General features: G+C 36.9%; 3 protein-coding genes across 5 annotated transcripts in view; 1 reads left to right on the top strand and 2 right to left on the bottom strand.

Annotated features, from left to right (window-relative positions):
• The window catches only part of B4GALT6 (beta-1,4-galactosyltransferase 6), a 71,875-nt gene that overhangs the window by 25,042 nt on the left and 19,031 nt on the right, over positions 1 to 27,802 (top strand). Inside the window, exons 7-9 of one of the 3 annotated variants that reach the window (XM_027674702.1) lie at positions 1,891 to 2,013; positions 2,868 to 2,969; positions 21,939 to 22,110. In XM_027674702.1, the coding sequence (XP_027530503.1) occupies positions 1,891 to 2,013; positions 2,868 to 2,969; positions 21,939 to 21,954 (241 nt within the window). In that variant the 3' untranslated portion in view covers positions 21,955 to 22,110. Of the gene's footprint in view, positions 1 to 1,890; positions 2,014 to 2,867; positions 2,970 to 4,224; positions 7,849 to 21,938; positions 22,111 to 27,802 lie in introns of those variants that run through there. The other 2 variants (XM_027674694.1, XR_003532846.1) reach the window with 2 other exon arrangements.
• LOC113963532 (transthyretin-like) lies at positions 8,713 to 15,429 on the bottom strand. The gene is made up of 4 exons (XM_027674729.1): positions 15,278 to 15,429; positions 13,399 to 13,529; positions 10,757 to 10,892; positions 8,713 to 9,119 (listed from the first exon to the last, which is right to left on the bottom strand). Exons 1-4 carry the CDS (start codon positions 15,344 to 15,346, stop codon positions 9,012 to 9,014), a joined length of 444 nt encoding a protein of 147 aa, XP_027530530.1. The 5' UTR covers positions 15,347 to 15,429; the 3' UTR covers positions 8,713 to 9,011.
• On the bottom strand, positions 18,407 to 26,279 carry LOC113963529 (transthyretin). Its single transcript, XM_027674716.1, has 4 exons — positions 26,106 to 26,279; positions 25,179 to 25,318; positions 20,456 to 20,591; positions 18,407 to 18,691 (listed from the first exon to the last, which is right to left on the bottom strand). Exons 1-4 carry the CDS (start codon positions 26,172 to 26,174, stop codon positions 18,584 to 18,586), a joined length of 453 nt encoding a protein of 150 aa, XP_027530517.1. The 5' UTR covers positions 26,175 to 26,279; the 3' UTR covers positions 18,407 to 18,583.

Here is a 27,802-nt window from a genome sequence, read left to right on the forward strand (position 1 = left end):
AGGAAAAAGGTCTTTCTTAATTTTCTCATAACTGTGGTATTTATTTCTGCTTCGTACTGCTTTTTAAGCAGGAGATCTTCTTACTGCTAGACCATTATGTTTATTGTATTCTGTCTCTATTGACATTCGATGAATGTAATGGGACCTGCAGTTTTGTTACTTCCTTTCCTTCTGCCATTTTACATTAATGATGTGTCACTTGCTTTTTAACACTTTGCTATCTCATTACATTCTTTGAATCACTTCACATAAAGCTGTAGCTTATTGCTTGCTACATGCATGTATTTGCTATCCTGAACTTTATTGGTGAAGTTAATCGACTTGACAACCTGGTCAACGAACAGATGAAAAACAATGCATTGAAACCATGGCTCTGTCTCTGGACTTGAGGTTGTCAGCCAATCAGCAGTTAAATGTTTCAAGATTTCATATGTATTTAAAAATATATAAATTAACACATATAAATATAGAAGAGATGTCATCTATCTTTATATGTGTTTACAAAACACCTTATATATTTATATATACATTTATAAAATGTCTAAATAGGTAAGTATTTACAAAATTGATAAATGTATAAATAAATCCAAATTTATAAAATACAAAAATAAATATGTTTATGTATATATACAAAAAAAGTGCAGGTGTACTGCACACACATACATACATACATATAAATAAAAACCTCAAACAGTGCCATTAACTGTCATACTCCAGTTGGTTCTGGTTTTGGGTTGGTGGTGCTTTTTTGTTGGTTGTTTTGGAGGTATGTGTAGGGGCTTTTTTCTGAGGGGTGGGTTAGAACACCTGTTATTTCAGTTAAATGTTGAAAGAGATTATAATAGCAACCTTCCCCAAAAGCTATTAAGATTTGGTTGAATCCTGTGTTACCACAGAGATCAGAAGTTACATGACTCTATTTCTTTTTCTTCCCCCTTGCATTCTGGAGTTATTTGTCCTTCAGTGTGGCAATTGTGTCCTAAGCAATGGTAAATCTTTTTGTAGATAGTCTTAACTCCTTGAAGGTTCCAGATTTGGAAGCATCTCCTGAGAGACTTTTATTTTATGAAGTGGCGTGCTGCTTGTGAAAGAGGAACACACTTTACTGTAACAGCTTCTGGGTTAAGGATGCAAGTCAATATTGATGGTAGTAAATATAGATACTTAAATATTCTATTTTATTTTTAGATTGACAAAGTGTTTTGAGGACTGGAAATCACATTGGCTGGGGCTTAGTATGTTAATAGGTACAGTGGCTGTTCATGTTGGCCAGCTGCTTATTACTTAATAATATGTGCTAGCAGTTACTGTTGCTTACTGACAGAAAAGCCTGTAGATCCCTTTGATTTAAAAGTTTATCTTCTAAAAACTGGAAAATGTTTTTAAATAAGTATGTCATTCACTGTAGTTGAATATGTACTGTTAAACTGTTTCGAGTTTTAACAGTTCTGTAGAATATAGTGATGACTTAAAATTATTTAATTGATGCATTACTGATGTGTAATTTTTCAGTTGATTAAAGAGGGGGGTTTTGAGTTGAAGAGTGTAAAAATGCAATAGTTTCAGGGCTTCACTTAACACTTCAGCTATGAGTCTAAATCAGCCATCTGAAATATGGATAGATTTTTGTTTCATCTGGTGATACTAATTTGAACTAAAGTGTAAGAGGACCTTTTATGCAAATCAGACTTTACTGCAAACCTTTTGTTCAACTTGGTGTATGTTACTTAATGCCAGCAATTTCTAGCAACTAGTGTCCCATAGTGAATACATTCAGCATCTGTTCATGTCCTTAGTTTGGAGTTCTTGTTTTTTGGAAAGGTATTGTTCAAAGACAGGGCTACCTATCAAAGTTCAGCTAATAATATAGAATTTGTCTTTTGTTTTCAGCCTTCCATACAATGAGTTTTTCGGTGGTGTAAGTGGCCTGACAGTGGAACAATTCAAGAAGATCAATGGTTTTCCAAATGCCTTTTGGGGGTGGGGTGGAGAGGATGATGATCTTTGGAACAGGTGAGTGTTCAACGCTTAGGTCTTTCTCACTGTTCTGTGGTATCCACCCTTCGAGAGCAATTAGGTGCTTTTTTTCTGTCACTTGTTACCTTTTTGTAATTTGTTTTAAATGAGAAAATTCAAACTCTAAAGAGTTTGCTTCAGAAATATCAGAATATACCATTTGAAGGCATAAGTGTGACGTTCTTTTTCTTGGCCTGGAGACAGTTAGCAGGTTTTTAAGAGATGGGTCCTGTAATAGATATAACAACAGTTAACGATACTAAGCATATTTAATCCCATTCTTTCTAGTCTTCTGTGTGTTGCCTTTAATTTGTATCTTCCTTGCTGCTAGCATTATGGAATACTGTCCCAGAGACGTGTAGATGAGTTTCCTATCTTAGGAGCAGTGTTTGAGAGAAAGGTTAATTTGTGAATATATTGATAGTCCCAGATTGGACAATGGACAGCAATGCTCATGGACAGCGAACTGCTCCCAGTAAATATATCTAAAATGTTCAAATTGATCTGTTGAAATGAAGTGTCTGCATGAGTTTACATATAAAGAGGTATCTTTTAAAGGACGAGTTTGTTTTTATTCTTTTTTTCTTGAAGTTTTCATATTTTTATACTGTTGAGCTTTAAGAACAAGCAGGAAATACCAAATATGAAATTATTATTATTATTTTGTGCTTTGTTTTACCAGCTTTTTTAGTTGTTGGTTTAGGAGCATTATGAGTTTTTTAAGATGAGAATGTCACTGAACGCAAAGACTTGGCTCTAAAATAGTTGATGTGTATTTTTCACTTTTGCTATAACTTGTATGAAGAGTTTTAAGAAGATGTTTCTACAAATGTTAATGTATTATACTGCAGGGTTCACTATGCTGGATACAATGTAACAAGACCAGAGGGAGATTTAGGGAAGTACAAATCCATTCCTCATCATCACAGAGGTGAAGTCCAGTTTTTAGGACGGTAAGAAAAACAGAGAAATGTTCAAATACTACCTCTAAAGATGTAAATTTTTTTCTTATATCCATGCATATGAATAAGCAGTCAGTGCTTATCAGTGTTATTTCCTCTTTGGTGCTAAACTGTATACTTTCTTAAACACATTATGTTTGCTGTTCAGATATTCCTTATTTAACCGTGAGAGAGACTGGCTTTATGTGTCAGAAGATATTATCATCCTAATCTTTGATGCAGAATGTTATTGTTCCATAATAGTTTGGGCATTAGTGCTGGCAGGGCTCCATCAGTTGGTTAATTTGGATATTTTTCAAAAGGAAGGAGCACAGCTAGGGCAAGCAACTCCTGCATGAAAAGAGACTTTAAAACTCTTCAAGGATTGGTTTCTTCCATAATCTTTCATTATTTTCTGAGATGCGGGTCTTCTCATTTCCTGCATACGTTGACATAAATTTTCCTTTTGGGATTCCTTTCTTTTGCCACAAACATGCAAAACACTTTAGGTGGCTGGTAGGTTCTGGCTGCCCTAGACTAGAATAACAACCAGAATGCAGCAGATGAGCTAAATGTAAAAATTAGAATGTGAAACACAAAATAAAGGGTTTATGATGTGTGTTTTCAGGTAATTAGAAGTACTGCTCAAATCTGTTTTTAGTGGGTTTCTCTTTCTGGGAACATCTTTTTTCTGTTTTATTCATAATTTTAAAATAGACATGTACAGTAGACATGAGTAAATCTGTTATATGAAACTAAAATGTATAAATTGATAATCTGGTGGAGGGGAACCAGTTTTTTTAATTACCTCAAATTTAGATGTTTGCAAATGCAGGAGTCTTAAGAATGAAATGAAAAACAATTTAGGCATTTAAATATGTAATGATGACCAGTGAAGGTTTCTAAATATTTCCCTGAGCTCCCCAGTTGAGTTTTATTACAAAACAACATGAAGAAATTGAATAATCTTTAAAAATCTGATTAGTTTGGGACCATAAAGAGTATACATATTAAATGCCTCCTTTGTTATTTAGTCTTAATATTGACTTGTGTATGTGACCACAAAATCTAACTGTATTAAAAATCTTTAAAATCTTGCTTTCAAAGCTTAGGTAGCTAATTTGGTAATCTCAAAGGGCAGAAAGGTAGTTTGAGAATTTAAGATGTATTTCAAAATGAAATGACTGTCACAGTGTCGTGTCTGACATCAGTTAAATTGTTTCTTGCAAATCTTTCTCATGTTTTCTTCTTCCAACTCCCTCTGCAGATATAAACTTCTGAGGTATTCCAGAGAACGTCAGTATATTGATGGATTGAACAATTTAGTATATACTCCTAAAATACTTGTCAGTAGATTGTATAAAAATATAACTGTTAATCTCATACCAGAACTTGCTCCTGTTAGAGACTATTGATGGAAGTGGAATGACAAGCTACTTTACCAGAATAAACTTTTAACACTGGAAGCTACTAATAGACACTGTAAACCAAACCAAAACAAACCCAACAAACAGCAGTTTAGAATTAGAGTTTTTGACCATTTGATGATGCATATTTGAGATGAGAAATTATTGTATGTACCATGCATTTTGTTCTGAAAGAAAAGCCAGCAGCTACCACTCAGATGTTTACAGCATGAGACTACTGTTCAAGCCTTCACTCTTCATATTCTCTATCTTAACCATTCAACTAAATAGACTGTAGGAAACAGACTTGTAGCTTCTCTGGAAGTAAGGACAGAAACCTCTTCCAGGAATTTTTTTATACTGAACTGCAGCCCCCCTCGTATTTAAATGAATGCTCGTTTCTTTTTAAATGTGTTTTGTAAATATGTGATGTAAATGAATGTGTGTACATTGCTTTTCAATTGTTCAATATTTTATGCTTCAGTATGTGAGTGTGTTCTTGTTTGAATTCTATAGGAATGTTTTTATTAGCATGAAAGAACAAGTGTAAAATGTAAGTATGCTTGTAAAAAGGTTATACCTTATGTAAAATGAAGGAAATATTAATTGTTGGCCAGCTATGACTGTAAACTGTTATACTAGTTTTGAGCTCTAGGCCTCCTGCATATCTATATAGAAAAATCAGTTTCGTGTATGATCTTGCTAGGAAAAAAGCTTTTAATTTTATTTATTGCCAGCAAAATTGTATGATACCCTGCCTGCCATCTAAAGTCTATTTATATGCATATTGCATGTGTATTACAGAAGATCTTGCGCTTGTTGCATATTATGATCTACAGGAACTCTAACTGTTTCCAAGTGTGCCACTTGTGTCAATGTCAGGGATTTTAATGCCTAAAGCAATGTGTCTGAATGCGTACAGTATTTTGGTATTGTTCTTTTTCAAAAAAAAAAAGAATCCTAGTAAACAGCACTTTTATTCCTCCAAAATCAGAAGAGCCAAAAATGTGTCTTCATTGGAAGAATATCAAAGTTAGATTTTTAAGAGAATAATAAAACATAGTTCTAATAGTTCTAATGCTTGCAGTGTGGGATTTTCAGAACCACGGTGTTGGTCACACTGTTCTGCTGATGGGGATGATGATGCCGAAAGCGGAACTGAAAGCAGGCCAATCCCAAGTGCTTTTTAAAATTCCACTCATAATACGTTATTCAATATAGCTATTTGAGGGCCTATTCTGGCAGGGTGCTTTGTGCTTCTGTGATGCACTAAGTATCCTCGAGTCGATGACTGTCAATGAGATTGAGGTTGTGCAATCCTGCTAAGGATTGGTCCTGTCTGTTTCTCTATTTTTGTGGTGTTATATGTATGAGTAACTATAAGCCTCTTTCCTCAACTTAAAATGAAAAATGTATCTTCTTATTTTCTCTTTGCTTGTATTGTTATGCTACCGAAAAGTATTCCACTGCTAAGCATTATTATCTTTTCCTAATATTTTTTTACATCCCTTATTGATACTAAGAGAAAGGGCCAGGTCATTTATTTTCTATGTTAATGCAAAGATGTTGACCAAGATCTACTAAACTGTTTTGTTTGTCACAGTTACTCAACTCCTTAGGAACCAAAGACTGACTTCTGCTCCCATGAAGAATGGGAAGCAGTATATATAATAAGGATTGTTTATCCATAGAGTGTTCTTCAAGAGTGTTGACAAAGAATACTAACTTTAAGTCATTACTATGTGTTGGTTTCCTTAATTGCTGCCACAGATGGTGTGGTGCTTTGTATATTTTAAGTTTACCTTAAACATCTTTTATTTCTTTGACATCACAGCAGCAAATTCTGCCCTTAGCTATTCTTCAGTTAAAGTTATGAGCTTAGTTGTAGACATCCCAGATATTTAGTAGAAATACAATTATTTAATTTAAGTAGTTGAGAACAATTGTAAGGGATATTTTATACCATATTGGGATTACCTTAAAATCTGCCAGTTAATCTAATATGCTTTAGGAATGAGGTAATACAATGAAAATATCTAAAAGCATAAAGTGAAGAAAACATCCTTCAAAAGCATGCTGAAGTGGTTCAATCACCTCCTAATAGATTTTTCTATAACTGATTATATAGAACATTCTGGAGCATATGGAGAAAGGGGAGATAATACAGTGTATGAACAATTATATCTCCAAAATAAAATTAGTCTTATTTCATAGCAGGCTAATACTATTCTTTAAGAACAGTTGAATAAATTTTTAAATCCTTGATGTAATTTTGATGTGATTTCTGGTTTTCAGTACAATTTCACCTTCAGTTTCACACCTATGATTTTGAAGCATCCTTTGGTACCATAGGTCTGTACTGTTTTCTGAAGCATGCTTTTGTGCTCATCTGTTAGGCATTCTGTGAAATTTATGTGCAATTTGAAAAAAAATCTAATTCGTATATATGTATATATACTTACATATATACATACTATATTACACATTTACTGTGGCTGAACTAATATAACTTTACAGCTTTAAGTGATTGATCATGTATGGTCCTAGAAAAATGTGATTTAAACCAGTATGTGAATGAATTGTGACATATAGCTGAGTTCTTAAAACGTTTACATTTTGGTGCCCAAAGTGATGGATGTTAAATTATGAATTGCTGACCAACACTATTCTCTAAGTACCTTTTATCATTTTGTTGGGAAGTTTTAAAAGTTGCCAATCTTAAATTACATCACAATAGTGTTTGTATACTACCTGCTTGAACTCAGTACTATTCTGTAGTGAATTTTAACATAGACAGTGCCTTCAAACAAAATAAATATGATGCAGAACTAAGAGTTGTGCACGTTCCTTTTGATATTTTCATGATTCTTGTAAAATGTAGAAAGAAGCCAATCACATTGGCTTTTGCATTGCTGACAGTGCAAATTAAGGACATCTCTTCAAGGAGGGAACATGGAGGGAGAAGAAAAAGGGTGTCTTTTACAAGATTCTAAAGGTCTTGCAAATTAACAAGTAAAAACATTTCAGAGGTATTAAGAGTGGAATCTGGTTGATATGTTAAGATACTCTTAAGCCCATTTTCTATATTTTAAATTTAAGTCAGAGGATATAAAACATAAAGTTCATTTTGCAATAGACAGTATATTGAAAAGCAAGTGCAAAATGCCCTTTTTTTGGATCTTGACAGTCTATTTTTCTATTGTTATGTTTACTAATGACTATGTTGTAGTGGGTCACTAATGAACCGGTTATTTAAAAAAACTAAAAGAATCCATTGCATATCAGCAAGAGGAAGTGCACCTAAGATTATTTTATTTGTAGAGGTATATGAGATAGGCTTAATGAAAAATGCACTGAAACAAATGCTGGGAATTTCCTGTGTACTATCATAGCTTTGGTTTGTTTCTTTTTTCTTTTTTTGTTGTTCATGAAAATGTTTGTACTTTTTTATCATTGTCTTTTATGAAATATAATGTTCTAAAGATTGTGTTGCTTTGTTTATTCTGAGGTTCTGTGGAAAACATATCATCTTTGTGTTTTGTTTCTAGACAAAATGCTCATTTTTCTAGTGCTCAGAACCCCAAAGTAACAGCAAAAGGAAGGATTACACCTGTCTAAATATATCGGATTGGGCTGTGACAGGATCAAGTGCTAGGCTAGCAAAGTGTTTTCCCTTTTTTGGTATTTATATGCTTTCAACTTTTGATTTTATTAGGCTAAATGACTCAATATTATTGCATACTTTTCCAAGACAGAATTGCTATTCTGTTGAATATCATAATGTTTCTTCCTTATATATGGATTACTAGAATGGGAATAGAAGGATTCATCCATATTTCTCCTGACATTAAATAGGAAGTTGGTTTTCTCAGGAATCATCAGTTATCCTTAGTTTTATTTGTATCTTACAGCTATTAAAGTGTCAGATGTTTAGAGGTATGCAAGTAATTTTGGGGGGTACTTCAGCTGGAGACAAATTATTTTTCAGAATTTTTTGAAAGTAAATGAATAAACTTCTTCAGGTATGTTTGATCAATATGCTTTTCTCAAACACTGGCTATGAACTCTCCTTGAAAGTGTCACCAGGTATGATATATTGGAAAACAGGAAAGAAGGCCTTTTAAGTATGTGTAGCATAGTTAGAATCCTTAAACGCTATTCCACCTTGCTGTTACTTTTAACCTGCTTTTGCTTCTATATCTCAAAAATCAGAATTGAGAGGTGAGTTTATCTGATAATTATGTGGGGCCCTGAGTAAGTAATCCCATGTGACTTCATCTGTTGTGGACTTCAGTGACGAAGTGTAGAAGATGGTAGTTGTGGATTGTATTTGCTTACTTTTCATGAGACACCTTTCAGATGTGTTTTATTCACCTCCTTTGGAAAAAGAAATGTAGTTTATTAACTTCATGCAAGACTTTGGTTTATTCTCAGAGTTTCAGTAATGGAATTTCAATACATTTTTTCCTGAGCTTATTCTGTTTTTCAAACCCTAAACTTTTGTTCTGAAGGGCAATACTGACAGAATACAGAAATACAGTGATTTACTATGAAATCTTATAGCTGTTGATACAATCAGATACTAAGTTCTTATCATTTATGGAAGTTTTATTTCACACACCTGAATTTTCATGCTTAATATCAGCTTCTATTCCACTGGCTCACTAACTACTGCTGTAGTTGAGGAAGAAAAGGGACTAAGGACAAAAACAACGGAGTAATGTCGATAACCAGCATCATTAGCTGTGAACACCACCTGGAAAAAGAAAAAGCAAATACAAGACAAATGAGAAGTGATCTCTAGATACAAGCCTAAATGGAACCATTGTGACCATTTTATGTAACTTCACACGACACTTCAGAAATATTCTCACTCTGAACTGTGACTCTTATAACACACAGTTTTTCCACTGGTTAAATATTCTTTATTAAAAGTGTGAATATCACATTATATAAAATATATTTACATATTTAAAAATATATTTATTATCCAAATAGTCTTTATTTAAAAAAAACCAAAATGGAATGCCCATTCTTTCAAGTGTTTGAATATTTGTGTTGCTCTTATGAAGTCTGAACTTCGAGGAACAGAAATAAACAGTGTGACAGTAATTATTGTTAGGCCAAAGTATGAAACAATGACTTTCTTTAGTTCTACTTCCAAATGTACTAGTTAGAGAAGGACTGCATTAGTTCTTTGGCCACAGTATGAGAATAACCTTACATATGAATGATTTACCACAGCCCCATTAACATCTCCCCGATCAGCACATGTTCTGTTCTTTGATTTCTCACTCTACATAGTACATTATTTTGTGTTGTGAGATGAGAGGTGTCAACTTTTAAAATAGACACAGTTTGATACAGTCTGTGATGCACAACTTGTGCTCCCTTCAACATTAATAGAAAAAATGCTTATGAAAAAACAGTGAACTGAGCAAAACATGATCCCTACTGAGGCTTATTTTTAAGGAAGAAGGCTCTTGTAATGTAGATTAAATTAATTTCTAGTCTCAAATATAGACAAACATCATCTTGATATATAATCAATTTATTTGCATGCTGTAAATCTTTTATCTTCCCTCTTTTAGTTCAGTTATCACAGTAGACAAGGCTATCCAGCATTAACCTTCATTATTGTCAAGTATAAGAATGTCATCTTTCATCTGTTTCAGGGAGGCAGAAACAAAACTCAGATGCTTTTCAGCTTTTCTCCAAGGAGATGAGGAATGGCTGAGCAGATCTGTCACAGTCCGTCAAACAACTAATTTAGAACTGCTACTGCGACTCCTGAAAGGTCATAGGAAAGCCCTGGTGCTGTGGAGGGAAAGGGGACAGTCCCCAAGGAGTCCCAAATCCTGCAGCAGGCCTCCCTTGGTACCTAGTTTGGACCACCTTCCTCTAACCAGTTTATTTGTCCCACGCAAATCAAAAAGGCGTGTTATTCTTTTTCTTTCTGTTGTAAACTGAGGATCCAAGCATCCAGAACACAGTACATACTTCCACTGTCTTTAAAAATCTAAATTAGAAACTTTTTCTGTAGCCATACAAATACTAGGTCCAAAAGGCAGACAAATTCTTTTCCCAGGAGCCTTAACAGAGTACTCTGCCTGTTGGTTCTCTCTCAAGTGTTTAGACTAGTCACAAAAAGAATCTCAGGCATAAGCAGAGGTAGAATGATGGAAATCCTCTTCATAAGTAACGCATCTAAGAGCTTATTTGAGTAACTAGGCTCTGTCATGAGTACGTTGTTACAAAGCTTTGAGACTGTGGATTTGAAGTGTCAATATGAAAATACTTTAAAATCAATGTGTGCGCTTAGTATCTAAAGCATAGACATATTAAGTAGCTTTATTCTTTGCAACTGAAGTACGTGAGAAAATGAATACTCACATCAACATGATGGTGGAAGGCATTCAAACCCATATTCTTCCAATAAGAGGTCGTGTCTAACTCAACCTTGTATATCCCTGCTCCAAATTGTTCTTTAGTTGTAATCTCAGGGAGACCTCCCTTGTCATTGGTTTGTCTGTGTGGTGGTAGAAGAACACACTTTTATATTTTGGTCAAAACCCGAGAAAGATGCAGTTTTTAGCAATTGAACTTGAGCGATGCGTAGCTTAAGTAATATGATGAATACTTCTGTTGATCTGAAATGGCTTACGTCCATCTGTATTATGGACGCTTCAGGGCTTATCTTGGCATTTGCTACTTCCACAATGACCACAGCAGATGGCTGCCTGCCATGTCACTACTCTGCATGGTTTGGGAGTGAGCCAAAACCTGGCATTATTGTTCACAGACTCTTGGCAGAATCTTGGAGTTAATTAAATGAGCCTGCTCAGGGGGAAAACTTCACCACTGCTGTAAGCAGTGTGGAAGCTCTATGATGCACTTACTGTACAACCAAGTAGGGTCAACTGTCCTGATTTTTCCATTGTTTTCTCTCTTATTTAAATGTATTGAGTTGTTTTATCGGTATAAATATTTTTTGCAGTTGGCTATTAGAAGTTTGACACCTGCTATTTGAAATGAATGACCTTAGGTCAGCTAATAGTGTAGCCTTACAGAATTCCCTACGGTTTGTATTGGCCAGTTAGTTTTCCATCCTCAACAAACAGATGGGTTTGTTTGGTTTGCAGATGCTATCAGTGCTATCCAAAGCTTTACTACTGGCTTGAAGCTGTACATTTTTGAACCCATTTAGGGTTCCAGAAGCAATATTGCAATTATGCTGTCTCTCAGTCATGTCTCTTTGTTTGAAACCTATTTCTGTGAAATAAATTTTATAATATTAGTTTTTTATTAGGTAGGTTATCTGCCAATATCGGAGCTGCCAGCATCTGATTTTAGTAGCTACTACTACTGTTTTGTGTTAGAACTGCCAGATCTTTTTCTGAACATATTTGATTCAAATTGCATGCAGAGGGAAAAGATAAGTCATTGTCCAGAGCATTACTTAGAATTTGTTCTTTAATATAGCTTATAATTATGAAGTGATAGAACACCATTTGTATTTTACAAGATGCTCTGTAGTCAGTTATCAGAACCTTTTTATCCATTCAGTTGTCACTATTTTTCTGTCATAGATGGATCATTGCTAGATTACTGGTCACTTCTCTAATAAGCTTTCTCAGATAATACCAAATATATCTTTAATTGTGAACATTTATTTCAGAATCTCTTGCTAGCATTCAATTATTTACCAATTATTAAGGCTGGAGGGGTTGATTTAGTATTAGCATGACTGTTGCTTAGCTTATCTTGACATTACTTTGCTCTTTGTTTCAGATATTAAGTATGTTTTTAAGGCTTCAGTCAACATCCAGCTGTTTAGATGAGTGTCTTCCTATAAAGTCTCTAAGCTCATATTTGAAGATAAGTAAATTGAACACTCTCTTACTGGTAAATATCAAGCACTTCCAGTGACAGAATATGTGTGAAGTTGTCTTCTCACTTGAGGGGTGTGAGGCAATTTAAGTAGGACAATGTAAATAGATTGCTTTCCCCACCTTGTACAATTGTGTGTGGCCTTCACTGTAGCTATATTTTTCAAGGACGCATATAGGAGCAGTGTTGCGTCTGCCAGCCCACTGCTCCATGACACCAAAGAACCACTTATGTACAGTTTCTTATGGAATTTCTAGAAATGCATCTGAGTCTGGGATCCCACTGTTGAAATTTCAGTACTGTGCCAGCTTTAGCCCTTAGGAGCCCTTTCTCACTTTTTTTCCCTTGTGAAATAGACTGTTAACATACCTGGAAAGGTCTCTGTTGAGACTTTGCAACTATCTTGATGAGGTAAGTGTGGAAGTGGAATATTGCTTGTTGAATAAAGAATGTTCGTTCTGTGTATCCCCTAAGAATTTTTCCAATTTCATTTCAGATTATACTTGAAATGAAAACTGCTTTTGAGTTTTTAAAGTGTTAATATATACACTTGAAATTCTACAATTAAATTTTTTTAAAGACATGGCAATATTTAAATATCTGGAGATTCTTTTTGTTATTTGAGATGTGATTGCTTCTTTGTGGGAGAGGAGGTGAGAAAGCTTTATCCCTAAATGTTCTTTTGTCTGAGTCCTTTGTCTTGAAGTAAAGGCGGCTATCAAATATGATGTGGGAAATGTTCAAAACAGTTTCTTTTTAAAGTTGTGGTGTTGTATGAAGTGAAAATCCATTTAGAAAGAAGGAAAACAGCCAGTAAAGGCAGGATTCCCAACCAGAGTCTTGGTTTCAAACTATAAATAAAATAAACCTTTGTAATGAAATGGAAGAAGAAGCAATGATTGAATTAAAGGGTAGTTTACTTCCTTGTGCTCACAGGAATTATAAAGCATTATAAACCCATTTTGGTAGCTGAAGCTGTAGTACAGTTAAAAGGCAGTCTGCAGCAAATTAATTCAATAGTACAGAATCTTTCCTCTGAGCAAAAAAGACATCTTACGTTAGAGAATGTGGAACTGGTCTTTCAACTATTTTGCCTCTTCCCACTGCCTTTCCCGTCTTTCACTCATTATTTTAGTATGACTTACTTTGAATTTAACAGTTCCCAAGATCCATCTGCAGCTTCTTTATATAACTTAACTGGAACATTTGGAGCTGGAGTTCCTCGGAGTGAATCCAGAACTCTTATGTAAAGAGGATGCTTGGAGTCAGGAGAGTCCTTCAAGAGGAAGAGAGAATTTTTATGTTGCAAGAAGGGTATGCGATGGTGCATCGTAAAGCAGTAAGGAGTATTATTCTTCAGATCTACAGTAGAGACCGTATTTTTCACAACAAGATCACTGTATACTGCAGAAACATAACCTAAATCTTTCTGGGGACTGGATACGGTGGAGCCAGGGAGGAAGATGTCAGGAGCTGTTGTGCGTGTAACCATGGACACCAGGGAGGCGCTGCGGCTGTGAGATACATTTCTATTTTCTCTTTGGCGTGGCTTAACTACACATCATCTCTAGCGTGAAGTTGTAACTAAGCTGTGGCAGCAACAGGAAATAATTAAACCGTCGAAGGTAGTAGGACTGTTTAAAAATCTGCCAGCTCTTCCTCTGTATTTTGAAGTGGCAATTTGAGCACACCTTTCTGGAGTTGAGATACCTCTGATATCTTGTTGCCATTTTCTTAAGTCTGCTGTAAACTTGATAAACACCACATACAGACTCTCCCCTAACAGCATGTTGAATCAGATTTGTCAGCCCTGGCAGCTACACAGGGATAGGAGGGCAAAACCTTCCTTCAAAGATGGCATGTTTCACTCCCAACATGTTCATCACAAGTAGTGATTATGCCCTGATGTTTTAGCTATTCAAAGATAGAGTTGAATCAGGGCTTTGACCTTCCATTACCTGATTCTACAGATGAAAAGTGAGAAAATAGAGCTTTGTAGAAGGTGCTAATCAGAGATGGTCTCAAAATAGCAGTCACTGATATCCACGTAATCGTTGCAAAATGAATCGTGATGTAGATCGTTAAAAACTAAGAGCACTCTTTTTCACCCTCTCTTACAGTCTGGGATGTACTGAACATCCCATCAACCTGTATCCCTGCCCTGTATCCCACCAATGTATCAGCATATATCTATAGTGCCTGTATGCCTAGACTCCTCACACTCCCTTTCTGGAATCCAGGGACTCACTAGTGTTTCTTGTGAGACCTTGGCAAGGAGGGCTGCACTGCTACCACTGATGTTCCTGGCTTTTGCACCCTGGGAGCTCAATGAAAGTCTTAATTCCTCAACAAGCTTGGTCAGATATTAATTTTCCCAAAGATCAGAGCTTGAGAGAAAACACGAGTAGTTGACAAGAGAGAGACAAGGCTGTTGTAGGAGAATTTCAGACTGAGGCATCTGTGTTGCTAGCTTAATTTGCTGGAATAAATGAGCCCTCTGGAAGAAGATCCGGACTTTGGCTCTGTTCTTTCCTTGCCTCAATAAGTCTTGAGATCCCTTTTTGCTTACATGAGGTTGAGCTATATTGGATAGAGCAGTAAGGCAGAAGTCTAGAGAAGGCCTTTCTCCAGCAACGGTCTCGCAACTGGAAATGACATCCCTCATGACACAGCTTGCTCATTATGTTATGAAGGCTATTAGTTACTTTTCAACAGGCTTGAGGTTTTTTGTGTAGTGAATATGATAGTTTTCCCCTTTTTTGTTTTTCATTGGGTTTTGTATAGTTGCTATGTCTAATGACAACTGCTACTTCTGTAACCATAAAGTCCTCTCACTAGTCACTAGAGAAGGAGAAAGGAGAACCAGAAAAGAGCAGCAGCAGAGAACTACAGTCAGTATATACTATGAAATCAAAATAATTGCAATAAAATAGAATATTCTATTTTTTTTGCCTATACTAATTAAAGTAAAATGAAAAAGCTGGGTCTACATCAGTAGAAGGACTTAAATCCTGAGACACTTACCAGTGATGAAGCTTCGGAGCAAAATGTCAGGCCAGCTAAGAAAACAACAAATACAGATGAAAAAGCCATTTTGCCTACCACTAGGAAGTCTCAGGGCCAGGAGGCAGAAACTGATGGGATCTCTGATTTTTATATCAAGGCCTCTAAAATGAAGTTACTTATCAGAAAACCCATATGACTTGTAACATGCAGATTCATATTGTTTACTTAGTAAACAATGAGAAAATAAGTAACCCATGCAAACATGAACCTTGTCTGCAAACATAAGTCTGTTCTATCCTTGGTTGTGGAAATACTGTGAATATTGCCCAGTTCTACTACAATGATCAATGGTTTTGGAAACAGTGTCTATTCTATTTTTCTCTTTTTTTTTTTTTTGTGGAATAGTGCTGTATTGATCTCATATAGTTGAGGGAAATACAAATTTTGTGTCAGCTTAGCAATTTCACAGAATCACAGAATTATGGTGAGTTGGACAGGACCAAAAAGAATCATTAAGTCCAACTTTTAGACCTCCACAAGACCATCCCCAAAAGTCACACTATGTGCCTGAGAGTATCATCCAGACACTTTTGGAACTCTAGCAGGCTTGGTGCTGTGACCACTTCCCTGGGGAGCCTGTTTCAATACCCAACCACCCTCTCGGTGAAGAACCTTCTTCTAATATCCAGCCTAAACCTCACCTGACACAACTTCAGGCCATTCCCTTGGGTCCTGTCACTGGTCACCACAAAGAAGAGATCAGTGCCTTTCCCTTCTCTTCCACTCATGAGGAAGTTGTAGAGTGCGATGAGGTCTCCCCTCAGTTTCCTCTTCTCCAGCCTGAACAGACCAACTGACCTCAGCTGCTCCTCATATGGCTTCCTCTCAAGGCCCTTCATCATCTTTGTTACCTTCCTTTGAACACTCTCTAACAACTTAATATCTTTCTTATCTTGTGGTGCCCAAAACTGCACAAAATATTCAAGGTGAGGCCGCACCAGTGCAGAGCAAAGTGGGACAATCTCCTCCCTCAACTGGCTGGCGATGCTTTGCCTGATGCCCCCCAGGACAGAGTTGGCCCTCCTGGCTGCCAGGGCACTGCTGACTCATATTCAACTTGCTGTCGACCAGGACCCCCAGGTCCCTTTCCATGGCACTGCTTTCCAGCATCTCATTCCCCAGTCTGTATGAACATGTGGGGTTGCCCCATCCCAGGTGCAGAATCCACCAACTTCATATGGTTGGTGATTGCCCAGTCCTCTAAATTGTCAAGGTCTCTCTGCAGGACCTCCCTGCCTTCGAGGGAGACAACAGCTCCTCCCAGTTTTGTGTCATCTGCAAACTTGCTTAGTATGCCTTCCAATCCTGTGTCCAAGTAATTTATGGAGAGGCTGAAGAGGACAGGGGCTGAGATGGAGCCCTGCAGAACCCCACTAGTGACGGGTTACCAGCCTGATGTTACCCCATTCACTATTACCCTCTGTTTCAGTGAGAAATTATCTGTGTTTATGGTTTGGCTTAACTGAGTCTCCCATATTTACCTATTAAGAGATTTCTTTCTGTGATGGCCTTCTTCCCACTTCTAATAAAAGGTAGGTGGGTAGTGTCTGGGCTATCTAGTTATCTTATCCCCCATGAAGGAAAAATATGTTGGTTTCCAGCATTATAACTAGATACCTACACAACCATTTCTGAAGCACAGTTAAACTGTTTTAAGTCCTATCACTTTATTTGTCCCTTAGGTCACTAAATTTCAGGACTTTCACTGTACAACTGCAAGTCAGTTCCTACCAGAAGTATCTGCTTCATTTTAGGAAAATGTTACTTCTTGAAAGTAGACTTTGTCTTTCTTTGATCTTTGGTTAGACACATATACATGTACATACACTCTTACTAAGTTTATCCTGTCACCAGATGGATGACTACACACAGTATTTGTTTTATTTTGTTTTGGTTTTTTTGATGACTACACCTATATGAACATATTTAGGTCTTATTTTGAGGGCTTGACATAGCCCACTGCAAATCCAGCCTACTGGTTTTCAAGCTCCAGGAACATCAGGATCCTGTGAAATCTCCATGCTTCAAAATGGGTGCTGTTTTGAAACTATTTGTACTGTTTACAAGTGTTATGTAATTATGGTAGTGTCCAGAAATCCAGGGAAAAAGCAACCAAATAATGAAATGTTAAAGGTAAGCTTTTGTAACTTGTGAATTCACTTGGTATGCCAACATCCCAGCAAGCTCTGGGTGTAGGGGTAAACTCCAAGGTCAGTGGCAAATGAGTCATGATCGTGATTTCAGTATCTTTCTCTGTAATTTGTGTAATGCATTTAAAACCCAATTCCTCTGCTCCAGGATATTTTAAATACAATAGGCCACGAGTCTACAGAAATCACTGCTAAAGCTCTCAAAGTCTTTGGTCAGTTTATTAGCAACATTATTTGAATCACAATCACTCTACAGCTTTTTCATATTTCTGAAAATATGAAGAGAATATTAAAATGATGCTTCTATTTTAGGACCTCTTTTTAATGATGGCTAGAGATTTGACTTGTTAGAGATTTAATTGGAATGCACCTGAGTAGGGTGGCCCACTGGGTTATATCAAATAATCACTTTAATATCAAAGCTGTTAGAAACAGTGCTAATTGAAATTACTTCAGAACTTCCTAGACTGACTGAGCAGCAAACTTTCCTCTTGAAATACCAGAGTGTTGAGGTTTACATGAAGTTTTAAATAAAGGTACACAGATTTTAACTCTTTCAGTTCTCTGGACATAAATATTTGAACAGCTTCTTCATTGTTGTTCTGCTGCTTGGAATTCAGAATTTCCCATTTCTATCCAATGACGTAGTTGAGAATGGGACCATCTCTTCCGTGTGTAAACTAGGAGTAGCATGGATGACTTTCTTATTTTGATGACATGTATTTGGTAAATTTTTTAAGGTAGCACAACTCCAAAAGTTTCTTATTTTGAGTCAGTGTATTTGATGAGACTTTTTTAAGGTGGTGGAGGAAGGTAACAGAACTAAATCAAGTGCCATCTGGCATGTATTTTTCAGATGTCCTTTGCACTTCAGTGCAAATTAAAAAAAAGTATGATACCTTAGAAAACAATAAAACTGCACCAATAGAGTCAAAACTGTTTTAAAGAAGTAATATTTTATTGACTTGTCTGAAGTTTGCCAGGTTACAAAATGAAAAAAAAAATACAATCTAATGTAGCAAAACATTATGCATTAGCAGTAGGAAAACCCTTCCTCCTAAAAGCCTATGATAGTTCTAGCGGAGGAGAGTTTTTGTGTAAGGACAATACATGTTTATTCCTGGGGATCAGTGACAACAGCAGTGGTTGAATAGGAGAAAGGACTGAGGAGAGCGGCAATGGTATAGTGGCGGTGACCGGAATCATTAGCAGTGAAGACCACCTGGAAAAGAGAAAACTTGTGATCAGGATGAACTGCAAATATTCAAAACTACCATATTAAGAACAAAGAAGCACATGCTTCTTTGCATCTGCAGAGCACTTTGCCAGTTCTGTTCAGTGATTTTACCTTTCTGAAGGGTAATGCTCCCCATTACTTTGTGATGCTTACTGAGGACTGAGAAATTTGTGAGATTTGGACTGAGGTCCACAAAGAGCCTTGGCTGCAGTGAAGCTAGGTGGAGATACCTACAGCTGAGCCAGGCAACTACTTTGTGGATGTGGAAAGGGAGGATGAGGGGGAGGTGTCTCAAGTGACCAATAAGAAAGACTGGGGTGAAACTCTGCCTGGTGAATTTAAATAGAACCTCTGTGTGAGGTGTCCAAGCAAGGTACAAGTTGGAGCCCAAAGCTGCTTTCTGTACTTCAGTGCCCCCTCCTGTTTTTAGCACTACAGTTCTTGCGTTGAGAACTGAATGACTGGACTTGCCAGAACAAAGAGAAAACCCTTGCCCTAAGACAATTCTAATTTGCTGCTCTCCAAATCAGTCCCTTGGCGCTTGGGACACCCAGTTGCCAGGAAAATGTCATCACCTGGGTCAAGCTCAAGCTTTCTTTGGTTCTCATTAGCCTATTATTTGATCTATTTTCTAAACCGTGATGTACTTTCTACAAGAGGACTAGCGAGTTCTCTCCTACGTCCCAGTCCTGACAAAGTCTAAGCTCCTGGGATGTGAGGACTGTAGGATTCAGTTACCTTGTACACAGACACAGAGTTACTGAACTCTACACACTTCCCAGGCTAGTTTGGTGACCTGTAGGGTATGATGTCAAGGAAAATCTTATTCAACAGCCTGGCTGGAACAGTTTCAACCAGGCACTTTTAAGCACCTTATGAGGCAAAGCAGTTACAACTTTCAGACACCCAAATGGTTAGGGAATATTTTTGAGGTTTGTTTATTTGACCTAAATCACCCAAACTGCACCTCAGACTTTTATGGACCTGGGCCTCAGTCCTTTGTTTTAGTTTTCCTCAGAGCTTCATAAACTTGTGGTTTAAAATGTTCTACAACACTACCAGTAGCTATTCCAGACTACTTAAATTGGGGAAACTCAAGTTTAATGACAGATTAGGCCCCAAGAATTTAAACAGATTTTTGGAAGTGCTATGTAAATATAATAGAATAGAGCACAAAATAAATCAGTGCAGGTCTGAAAGCAAAAGGAGGGACAGGACATGATTATATTGCTGGCCTGCTTATGAAATATGAGTATGATGAAATAACTAACTTTTCCTTTCCCACTATGCTTATTTCTTTATATTTTTATGCCTTCTTTTTTTTTTTAATTGCATATTTTAGTACTGAACATCATTAAAAAAATGACACACCAGAAAGAATTGGGTTTTTTTCCCCATAATTACAGGTCTGTACCTTTTTTATTTTCTTGTTTACTTTGATAAATCCTGTCTGCTTTTGAATAATGTAGCTCTTTTTGAACAAAGATCCCTACTGGTATGACTGGGCGAATGGGCACAGCTCCACTTTGGAAGAGCTGCATCGGTATTTGCAGGCAAGTTGGCTACTTCCTTTGGTTGAGTTTTTGCTTAGTTTTTACTGCCTTTATTTGCCCAACGTTGTGTGGCAGCAAACCATTTCACTAAATGATGCCGCTCCTTTAGTATTAAAGGACTGTATTTGTTCTTTCCAGCTGATTCTACTACACAGTCAGTGTATACAGGTTATTAAGTATATTTGCAACTACTTACATCAGCGTATTCATGGAACGGAGAAAGCCCAAGCCCCTTCCAGTAAGAGCTGGTGTCAAACTTAACCATGTATATTCCTTCTACAAACTGTTCTTCTGTTGTGAGCTCATGGATTTCCCCATACTCAGTAGTTTTCCTGTAACGATAAAATATCTGCATAAATATTTTATACTTTTATTTAGATGCTATTCAGAAACAGTCAATGTGGAATAATAAATAGCAGATGTGCCAAATTCTGCATTGATCAGTTTCTAATCATCTGAAATAGTTCCCTCCTTCTAGGTAGTGTATGTTTCCATATTGCAGAGTCTGCCATTGCTACCAACTCATCCATCTACGTCCCAAATCAAAACTGCCTGGTTTAAGGTCCCTCTTTTAGTAACATGTACCAAGTGCCCTCTGAAACGAAGTGTTAGAGTCTTAGGAAAAGGATTGTCATGATGAAAGGCAAGATGCCAAATCTCAAAATATAATTAAGGAGAAAAGAGAAATTTTAGTGGAAAGTTATTTTGTTCTCTAGTTATTAGCACTGAGGCTGTAGGTTGTATGCTTATACACTGATGTGATTTTATGTGACCCAGAGTGGTAGCGTCTTGAAAAAGCAATTTAACATCACAAGATTTTATTAATTTGAATTATAATGCCTTGGTTGAAGAGCAAGGGCCTTTTCCACTGGGTACCATATAAATGAGGAATTCCCAGCTCAGAGGTTATGTACTCATCTCATAACAAAAAACTGTGGGGGAAGGAAGTCCAGAAGTAAGAAAGAAGTATAGCTGGCATTGTACACTATTTGTTTTAAAAGGAAGATTTTCAAGCTTTGTATGACAGCTATTTAAATATTCACATACTTAGCTCCTAAACACTGTTTATCTCTTTTCCGTTTTTCTGGGGTTTTTTTAACCTTTGTTTGTTTGTTTGTTTTTGGGTTTTTCTGCTGGAAATATTTATTTGATATTTATAGCATTTCATAACCACATGATGTAATTGAAGGAAAAATGAAGAAAGTCTTGACTGGAAGAACTAGTAGAACTTTCCTGTCTTATGGCAAGGAGCAACTGTCTAGACAGCAAACAAAAAAGCTTGAGGAGGAAGAGAGGAAGTGAAGAAAACACTGCTTATCCAAGACAGAATCAGGGGTGTTATCGGAGCTTTTCTTTCCCAGTCACTGCCTCCTCTTTCATCTTATTTGTTATCTTTGATTAATGGTGGTGAATGAAAAAGACTGAATGCCAGACCTTTTTATTAAATTAAGAGGGAGCAGGATTGAAAATCCCATGATAATTTTCATGTTTTCTTATATGTCAAGACTGACAAAATCTCACTGGTCCAAGTGTAATCAACTGTACTCAGGGCAGGCCAAACCAGCAGAAAATCCAAGCCGTGTTTGAAACATGTCTCACAGGCAATTTGTGAAGTGTACACATCTGTTTTCCTTTGGTTTAATTCGTAATTCCTGGTTTAATCTATATTGCTTTAGTAGAAAGAGGAAGAATTGATTGGCAAGTGTCCTTGAAACTGTGAAACAGAATTGCTGAGATACTGCAGAAGTGTTCAGAGAACAAGTGAACAATCCATGCACTTCTGCTTGCAAGTTGGATAATCCAGACAAAAACCAGTTAAAAGGGAAAATGGTGTCAGTCTCAAAATCTTTGTCCAGAAAAACAAATAAATTTTAGTTTGAAAAAAATGGGGATGCAGCTTGAATGCTGCTTTCCCTAATGGGTGCTGACTCAGAGCTGCAGATGCTGCTCCCCATCCAGAACAGTTGGGAAACTGGAAACAAGAGTTCACTTGAAAACACATGCCCACGACCAGAAGTCAATGGCACTTTCTTTATTTCTGTTATTAAGTGGTAGCCATTCAATGCAAGTGGTCTCACAAGGAAACCCTTCAGAATTACTGATGCATTGACTGCCAACAGGACAGTGTGTGATTCAGAGCCAGGAGGGGATTAGCACGAGGCAGAGGATGCTCTGCATTCAGTGCTGGTAGCAATATGCTGCGATTCCTTCTGAACAGCGCTTGTCTCTGAACACTCTGTCTGAGTGGGGGAATAAATATAGTATGGTTGCTTATTCCTAATGGGATGTGGACTGCCAGCACCTGCTGTAAGATGGACAGTTAAGATAAAAAAGCTGTGCTTTTCCAGTTAAGTTACTACGGCACCAGCCTAGACTGTAACCTTGATCCTCTTTTTCGCTGTCTAGACCTTAGTTGTATATTGTGTACAGGTTAAATCTACACTGTCTGTACAATGATGTTTACGAACTCTTAGGACACATACTGCACTGAGATAAACTATGCTCTGAGATGCAGACTTTTGAAGAAATATCTAAGGAACACAAACTATTATTGTGGAGTTAAAAAAAAAGAAGGTTGGGGAACCACTTCAAATATGCTGCAGTCTTTTTTTTTTTTTTTCATGATTTACAACCTCCGTTGCATAAAAGCTATGTTTGGTGACTACAACTCTTGAACTACATGATAAGACCTAGATTTCCAAAAACTTGCAAGGAGTGAAAAGGTCAAAGCTAGTCATGGGAGCAGCTCATATAGAATACAAATCACATGCTTCCCAGGTCTCTGTGCCCTAAAGTCTTCCTCAGTATGTGTCTCAGCTCAAGTTATCTCTTCCTGCATATTTTTTGAGCTAGTATCTCTTCTTGAATATTTTTAGCTAGAATCATTTTGAAATAAGCCTCTTAATAATGGTAGCTATTGCTATGCTAGCTCTCCCCTGCCCCTTAAATACTCCAAATTCAACAGTTGCTAGTTGCAGTTGCTTAATTCCATAAAGTGTGTTAGCAAAGTAAAAATAAGCAAACAAAAAGGTAATGAAAACCTTTTATAAACATTTGTACAAAATGTAACTTTTCCATATGTATATGCTAGTTACTGTAACTTCAAAATATTGTTCACCTGACAGGAGTATTTACAGATGGCGTTTTTGGACTGCATTCATATTTTCACTTGGTCTAACACAGGGAAATTCTAGCTTCCCCAAAATAATAAAATTGCAATCTCATATGAAAACCCAGTTCAAAGAAGTGTCATCAGCTAATGTCAATGGTATCACTGAAAGCAGCCTTGGTTAAGATGCAAGTCAAGGGAAAGGTCAAAATCTTTACCTGCAATAAAAATTATGATTTCATGTTCCTTTACTGCCATCCCCCTGCAAAATGGTTCTCACCTAAGCCTAGGGTTAATCTTCTCAATTTATGTTTAAGAAGAAGTGATTTGATTTTCTTGGGTGTAGTAACAGAAAGTGTCAACAGAAGTTGACTGTGAACTGTGAGATTTGTCTCCTTGGGCTTGCTGTGAGCAGCATTGCAAACTGAACAAATAACACTGTTATTTGTTCAAAAGAGAGGGCATTTAACAATAATGTTACACCTATCTTATTCTTCTGTAAATTGTATTTTGTATTAGATGTTACAGAGCACTTGATGAAACATTTGAAATAATTTGGTTTTCCGATAATGACAGAAATACTCACTAGGGATAGGACATTATCCTTGTCTCTGCTTTCCTTGAAAAAATTGTGTTATTTTTTCATGGAGTTTCTCTATTTGTTAAAGTGTAAAAATCTTTTTTTAAGAGTTATTTGTTCCTAGATTAACACTCAGCATTTGGGAGTGGAGATATTTGTTTCTCCTTCAATATTGTTATCTTTCTTCTTACTTTTCAATGGGGGAAAGTATTTTTTGTTTTGAATTTTATAAAAAGAAACCATTTAGCTGGAGAGAAAGGTGTCTCTCTCCTTATAGTCTTCTCTAGGCCTTTTCTTTTTTTCTGTAGCTTTTATGTAAATCATGCTATAAAAAAATCCCAGAAAAGACAATTGAATGTTCTGGTGACTCCTGTCCATGCTTGTGCTTGTCATTCAGTGCTTGAATATTCTGCTGTTACTAGAGATTTCTCTTGACTTATTCAAAAATTTGATTCAACAAGTTGTTGCAACGAAAGTTAAATGTCTGAATACCTCCTCTATTTGAATTTTAGTAAACTGTATTCTTCTGTTACCCGTACATTTCTCACAGACTGAAGGTATCAGCATCATTGCCTGATCCTCAGTGATGTTCTGAGGGTGCTTTGTAGGTATTAAGCTGTCATTATAGCAAAAGCCATGCAGATCTGTGGAAATGACCACAAACAAATCCTGAGATTGTGCTTCTGTGTTGTGTTACAAAAGGACCCCTAAACTTTCTAGTCAAGGAATTTCTTCCAACCATCACATTTGTCACACAGGAGAAGATGACTAATACGCTTATTATCTGCATGTATACAGACAAAGCCTACAGAGAAGATTTTGTATATGACAGCTGCAAATGAAGCTCTATATGCATTGTATATGAAGATAGTTTAGTCTGGATTACCTACAAAATGTTGGCTTTTTTTTTTCTTTCTATAGAAAGTAAAGTTAATACTGAAGCTAGGAGAAAAGTGATGTATTGAACATATTCTCTTACAAAGATAAGATGAGCATACTTTTGCTCATAACTTTTGCATTTAAACATACTTTTGCAATTAAAATTTCAGTCATGGATAAGTTCCACTTGAATCTGACGGATTTTAGACCAGAATTTGTGTGCTGTTAACAGTGATGGTGTGGCATATGTGTTAGAAAACATAACACTTTTTTGGTCAGAGCTCCATTCCCTTTTTTTCTCAATTGTTTGCCCAAGGACTCTTGAAAAGTCCATAAGACCACACAACTTACCCAGTAGCAAAGTCCTGCCAGCTTCCATCTTCAGCCTGTTTAAAAACTTTGACAGCTACATTGGATGCGGGACTTCCTCTGACTGCATCCAGCACTTTCACCATAAGAGGACATTTGGAATCAACAGAGCCATGGGAGACCTTGGGGAAAGGAGGAGAAGTTGTATAGGAACTGTTCACTAGCCCTGCAAAAACCTTCTTTCAAAGAGAAGATGAGTTCTAATTGCAGAATAACTGTTCACTTAAAAGTAGTTCATTGACAAATGCCATTCAAAGCTAGTTCATAAACATCTATTTCTTAAGCAGAGTATCTTAGAGCTTTATACTGATAACTTTTTTACACACACACATGTAGATTGCTTGATAAATATTTAGAGTTGCATATGGCCTTAGGAAAATATTATAAAGTATGCCTTTATAATAAGATCATAAATAAGAAAATAGTAAATTCTTATAAGTGCAGACAGAGTATGTTAGCCAGAGAAACCAATGAAGAAATACTTATGACATCCTAAGGTTGAAAGAACATCCCTTTCTTAATCTTCATTATCCTATAGCGAATCCTTAGTCATACTTCAAAAATAATTTTTAGTGCTTTAGAGCACTTGTTTGGCAAAGAAAGTAAAGCTATCTCTTTATTGAAAAGATGGGATGTGAGTCATGAACAGACAAAAACAGACAGAAAAAAAAGGTCACATCTCCTAAATCCCTGATTCTTCCATAATATCTTAAAATAAATGAGTAAATGGCAAAAAGAAGAAATTTTAAGAATTCTGAAGATGCTACTTAAAATATCTAGTAATAAAATAACATTCCAGCAAAGCCTAGTGGTTACAGAATTTCATGGATGATGAGGAGGATGCTAGTCATCTAGAAAATCTAGATTATCATTCTTGTAATGATTGAGTTTGAATACAAAGAGACTCACCAGTGGTGCAGCTTCAGAGAAAAATGCCAGTCCAGCTAAGAAAACAAAAAGCACAGACTGAAAGGCCATTCTGTTTGCTTTAGTGAGCCTTGGTGCCAGCAGCTAGGAGCTGAGGGGATTTGGGATTTTATAGCCAATCCGACAACAAAACAGGCTGCTTATTGGGTGCCCATATGACTCCAAAACTGCTGATTCTGATTATTTGCTTAGTAAATAGCCCAGTCCTAGAGTCAGTCCCTGAATAGCACTGCCATTGAAGTCAATGGAAGGACTGCAGGATCACTAGAGCAAAGAAAATAAGTAACGGGACACAAACATGACCCTTGCCTGGGGAGATTAGACTCGTAGAAAGCCCTCCACAAAATAACACAAATGACCTTTGTTTGCCCAGAAATCCATCCAGTTCTAGGACATCTTCCTTATCTTGCCCTCAGGTTGTGCACAATAATGCCCCAAGGGCTTCTCTGCACCTGTGCCTTGTGTCTTCTCAATGTATTCAGTGCTTTCTGAAGATCAGATCCCACATATGGATGCAGACTTGGTATATGCGTGATGGAGTTTGTTCATTGCCTGGCCCAAGAAGTGCTAATGGTCCTTGATGGGGGACAGATTCCCAAACAGTCCCCCTGCTTGTTGGAAAGGAGCAATGTTTCTTTTCTGAGACCCAATTTAGATAAGATCTGACAAAATCTGCCACTCAGTGGAAGTTCCTAATGATTCATCTTTCCTCATCTTCAGGTAGATATTGAGGTCTCCTCTTAGTCACTGGGATCTGTCCCCTTGGGATGCTAAAGGTATCAGAGAAGTGAAATCAGTCCTCTCATGCACCATGTACCCCAGAAGAAGGCAAGGCATCTAGCATAGGCTGGTAGCTTATGTTAACATCTGGCTAACATTCTAGTTGCCAAACCCTTATTATGCTGGAAATGTTATTGTTATGCACCAAAACGTACATTTCAGAGGTTTTTCAGGGGCAAACTTAGCCCTGGGAGAAGTCAGCTGGTGGACTTGGTGTAGTATAGCTGGGTTTCTTCAGGTGCATCACATAAAAATTGTCCATTCTGTACCTTGTGTTAGTTCAGACACAAAGAAACAGCCCTGTTTGGCATTTCCTTCTCCCAATGGCCTAAACAACCCTCAGTCTACACTACTCAGGAGCTGGCACACTTATTTTTTACTGATTTCACAGTATTCTAATAAAAAGTAGTTTTGCCCCTTAACTTGAATAGGATTATGATGAAGGTCTTAAAGAGAAATCATGGATGGTATTCTCCAGGGGCTTTCATGCCTTCAGGCTGCTTTATGCAGTCGTTCTCTTTAGGCAAAGTTGATTTTTGGAAAAAAATCTCTAGTACAGTAATCTCCTGAACTGGGATCAAAGTGCCCTTTGTCCTTACAGCAAAGCAGGGTGATATGTAGGTAGCATTCTACACACACTTTGCCTGCATGGAAAAATCAGTGCAAGGTGCTCAGCATTAATAAAGCATGCTGCAATCTAACACTTGTGTGTTGTATTCAGATCTTATGAAGTTAAATACTGGTCTTAGATCTGTGCACCAACACTTCACTATTTTGTTCTCATTGTTTGTAAATATTTCTCTGAAGCAATACAGCTTTGAATGTCTGGAAGAGAAATTATCTGTATTCTAGGGCAAGTAGGCTATCCTGTGTTTTGCTATCAGCTGTTCTGCAAGGAA

The sequence above is a fragment of the Neopelma chrysocephalum genome, unplaced genomic scaffold (assembly GCF_003984885.1).
Source record: "Neopelma chrysocephalum unplaced genomic scaffold, ASM398488v2 Primary Assembly neopelma1_22, whole genome shotgun sequence".
Taxonomy (NCBI): Eukaryota; Metazoa; Chordata; class Aves; order Passeriformes; family Pipridae; genus Neopelma; species Neopelma chrysocephalum.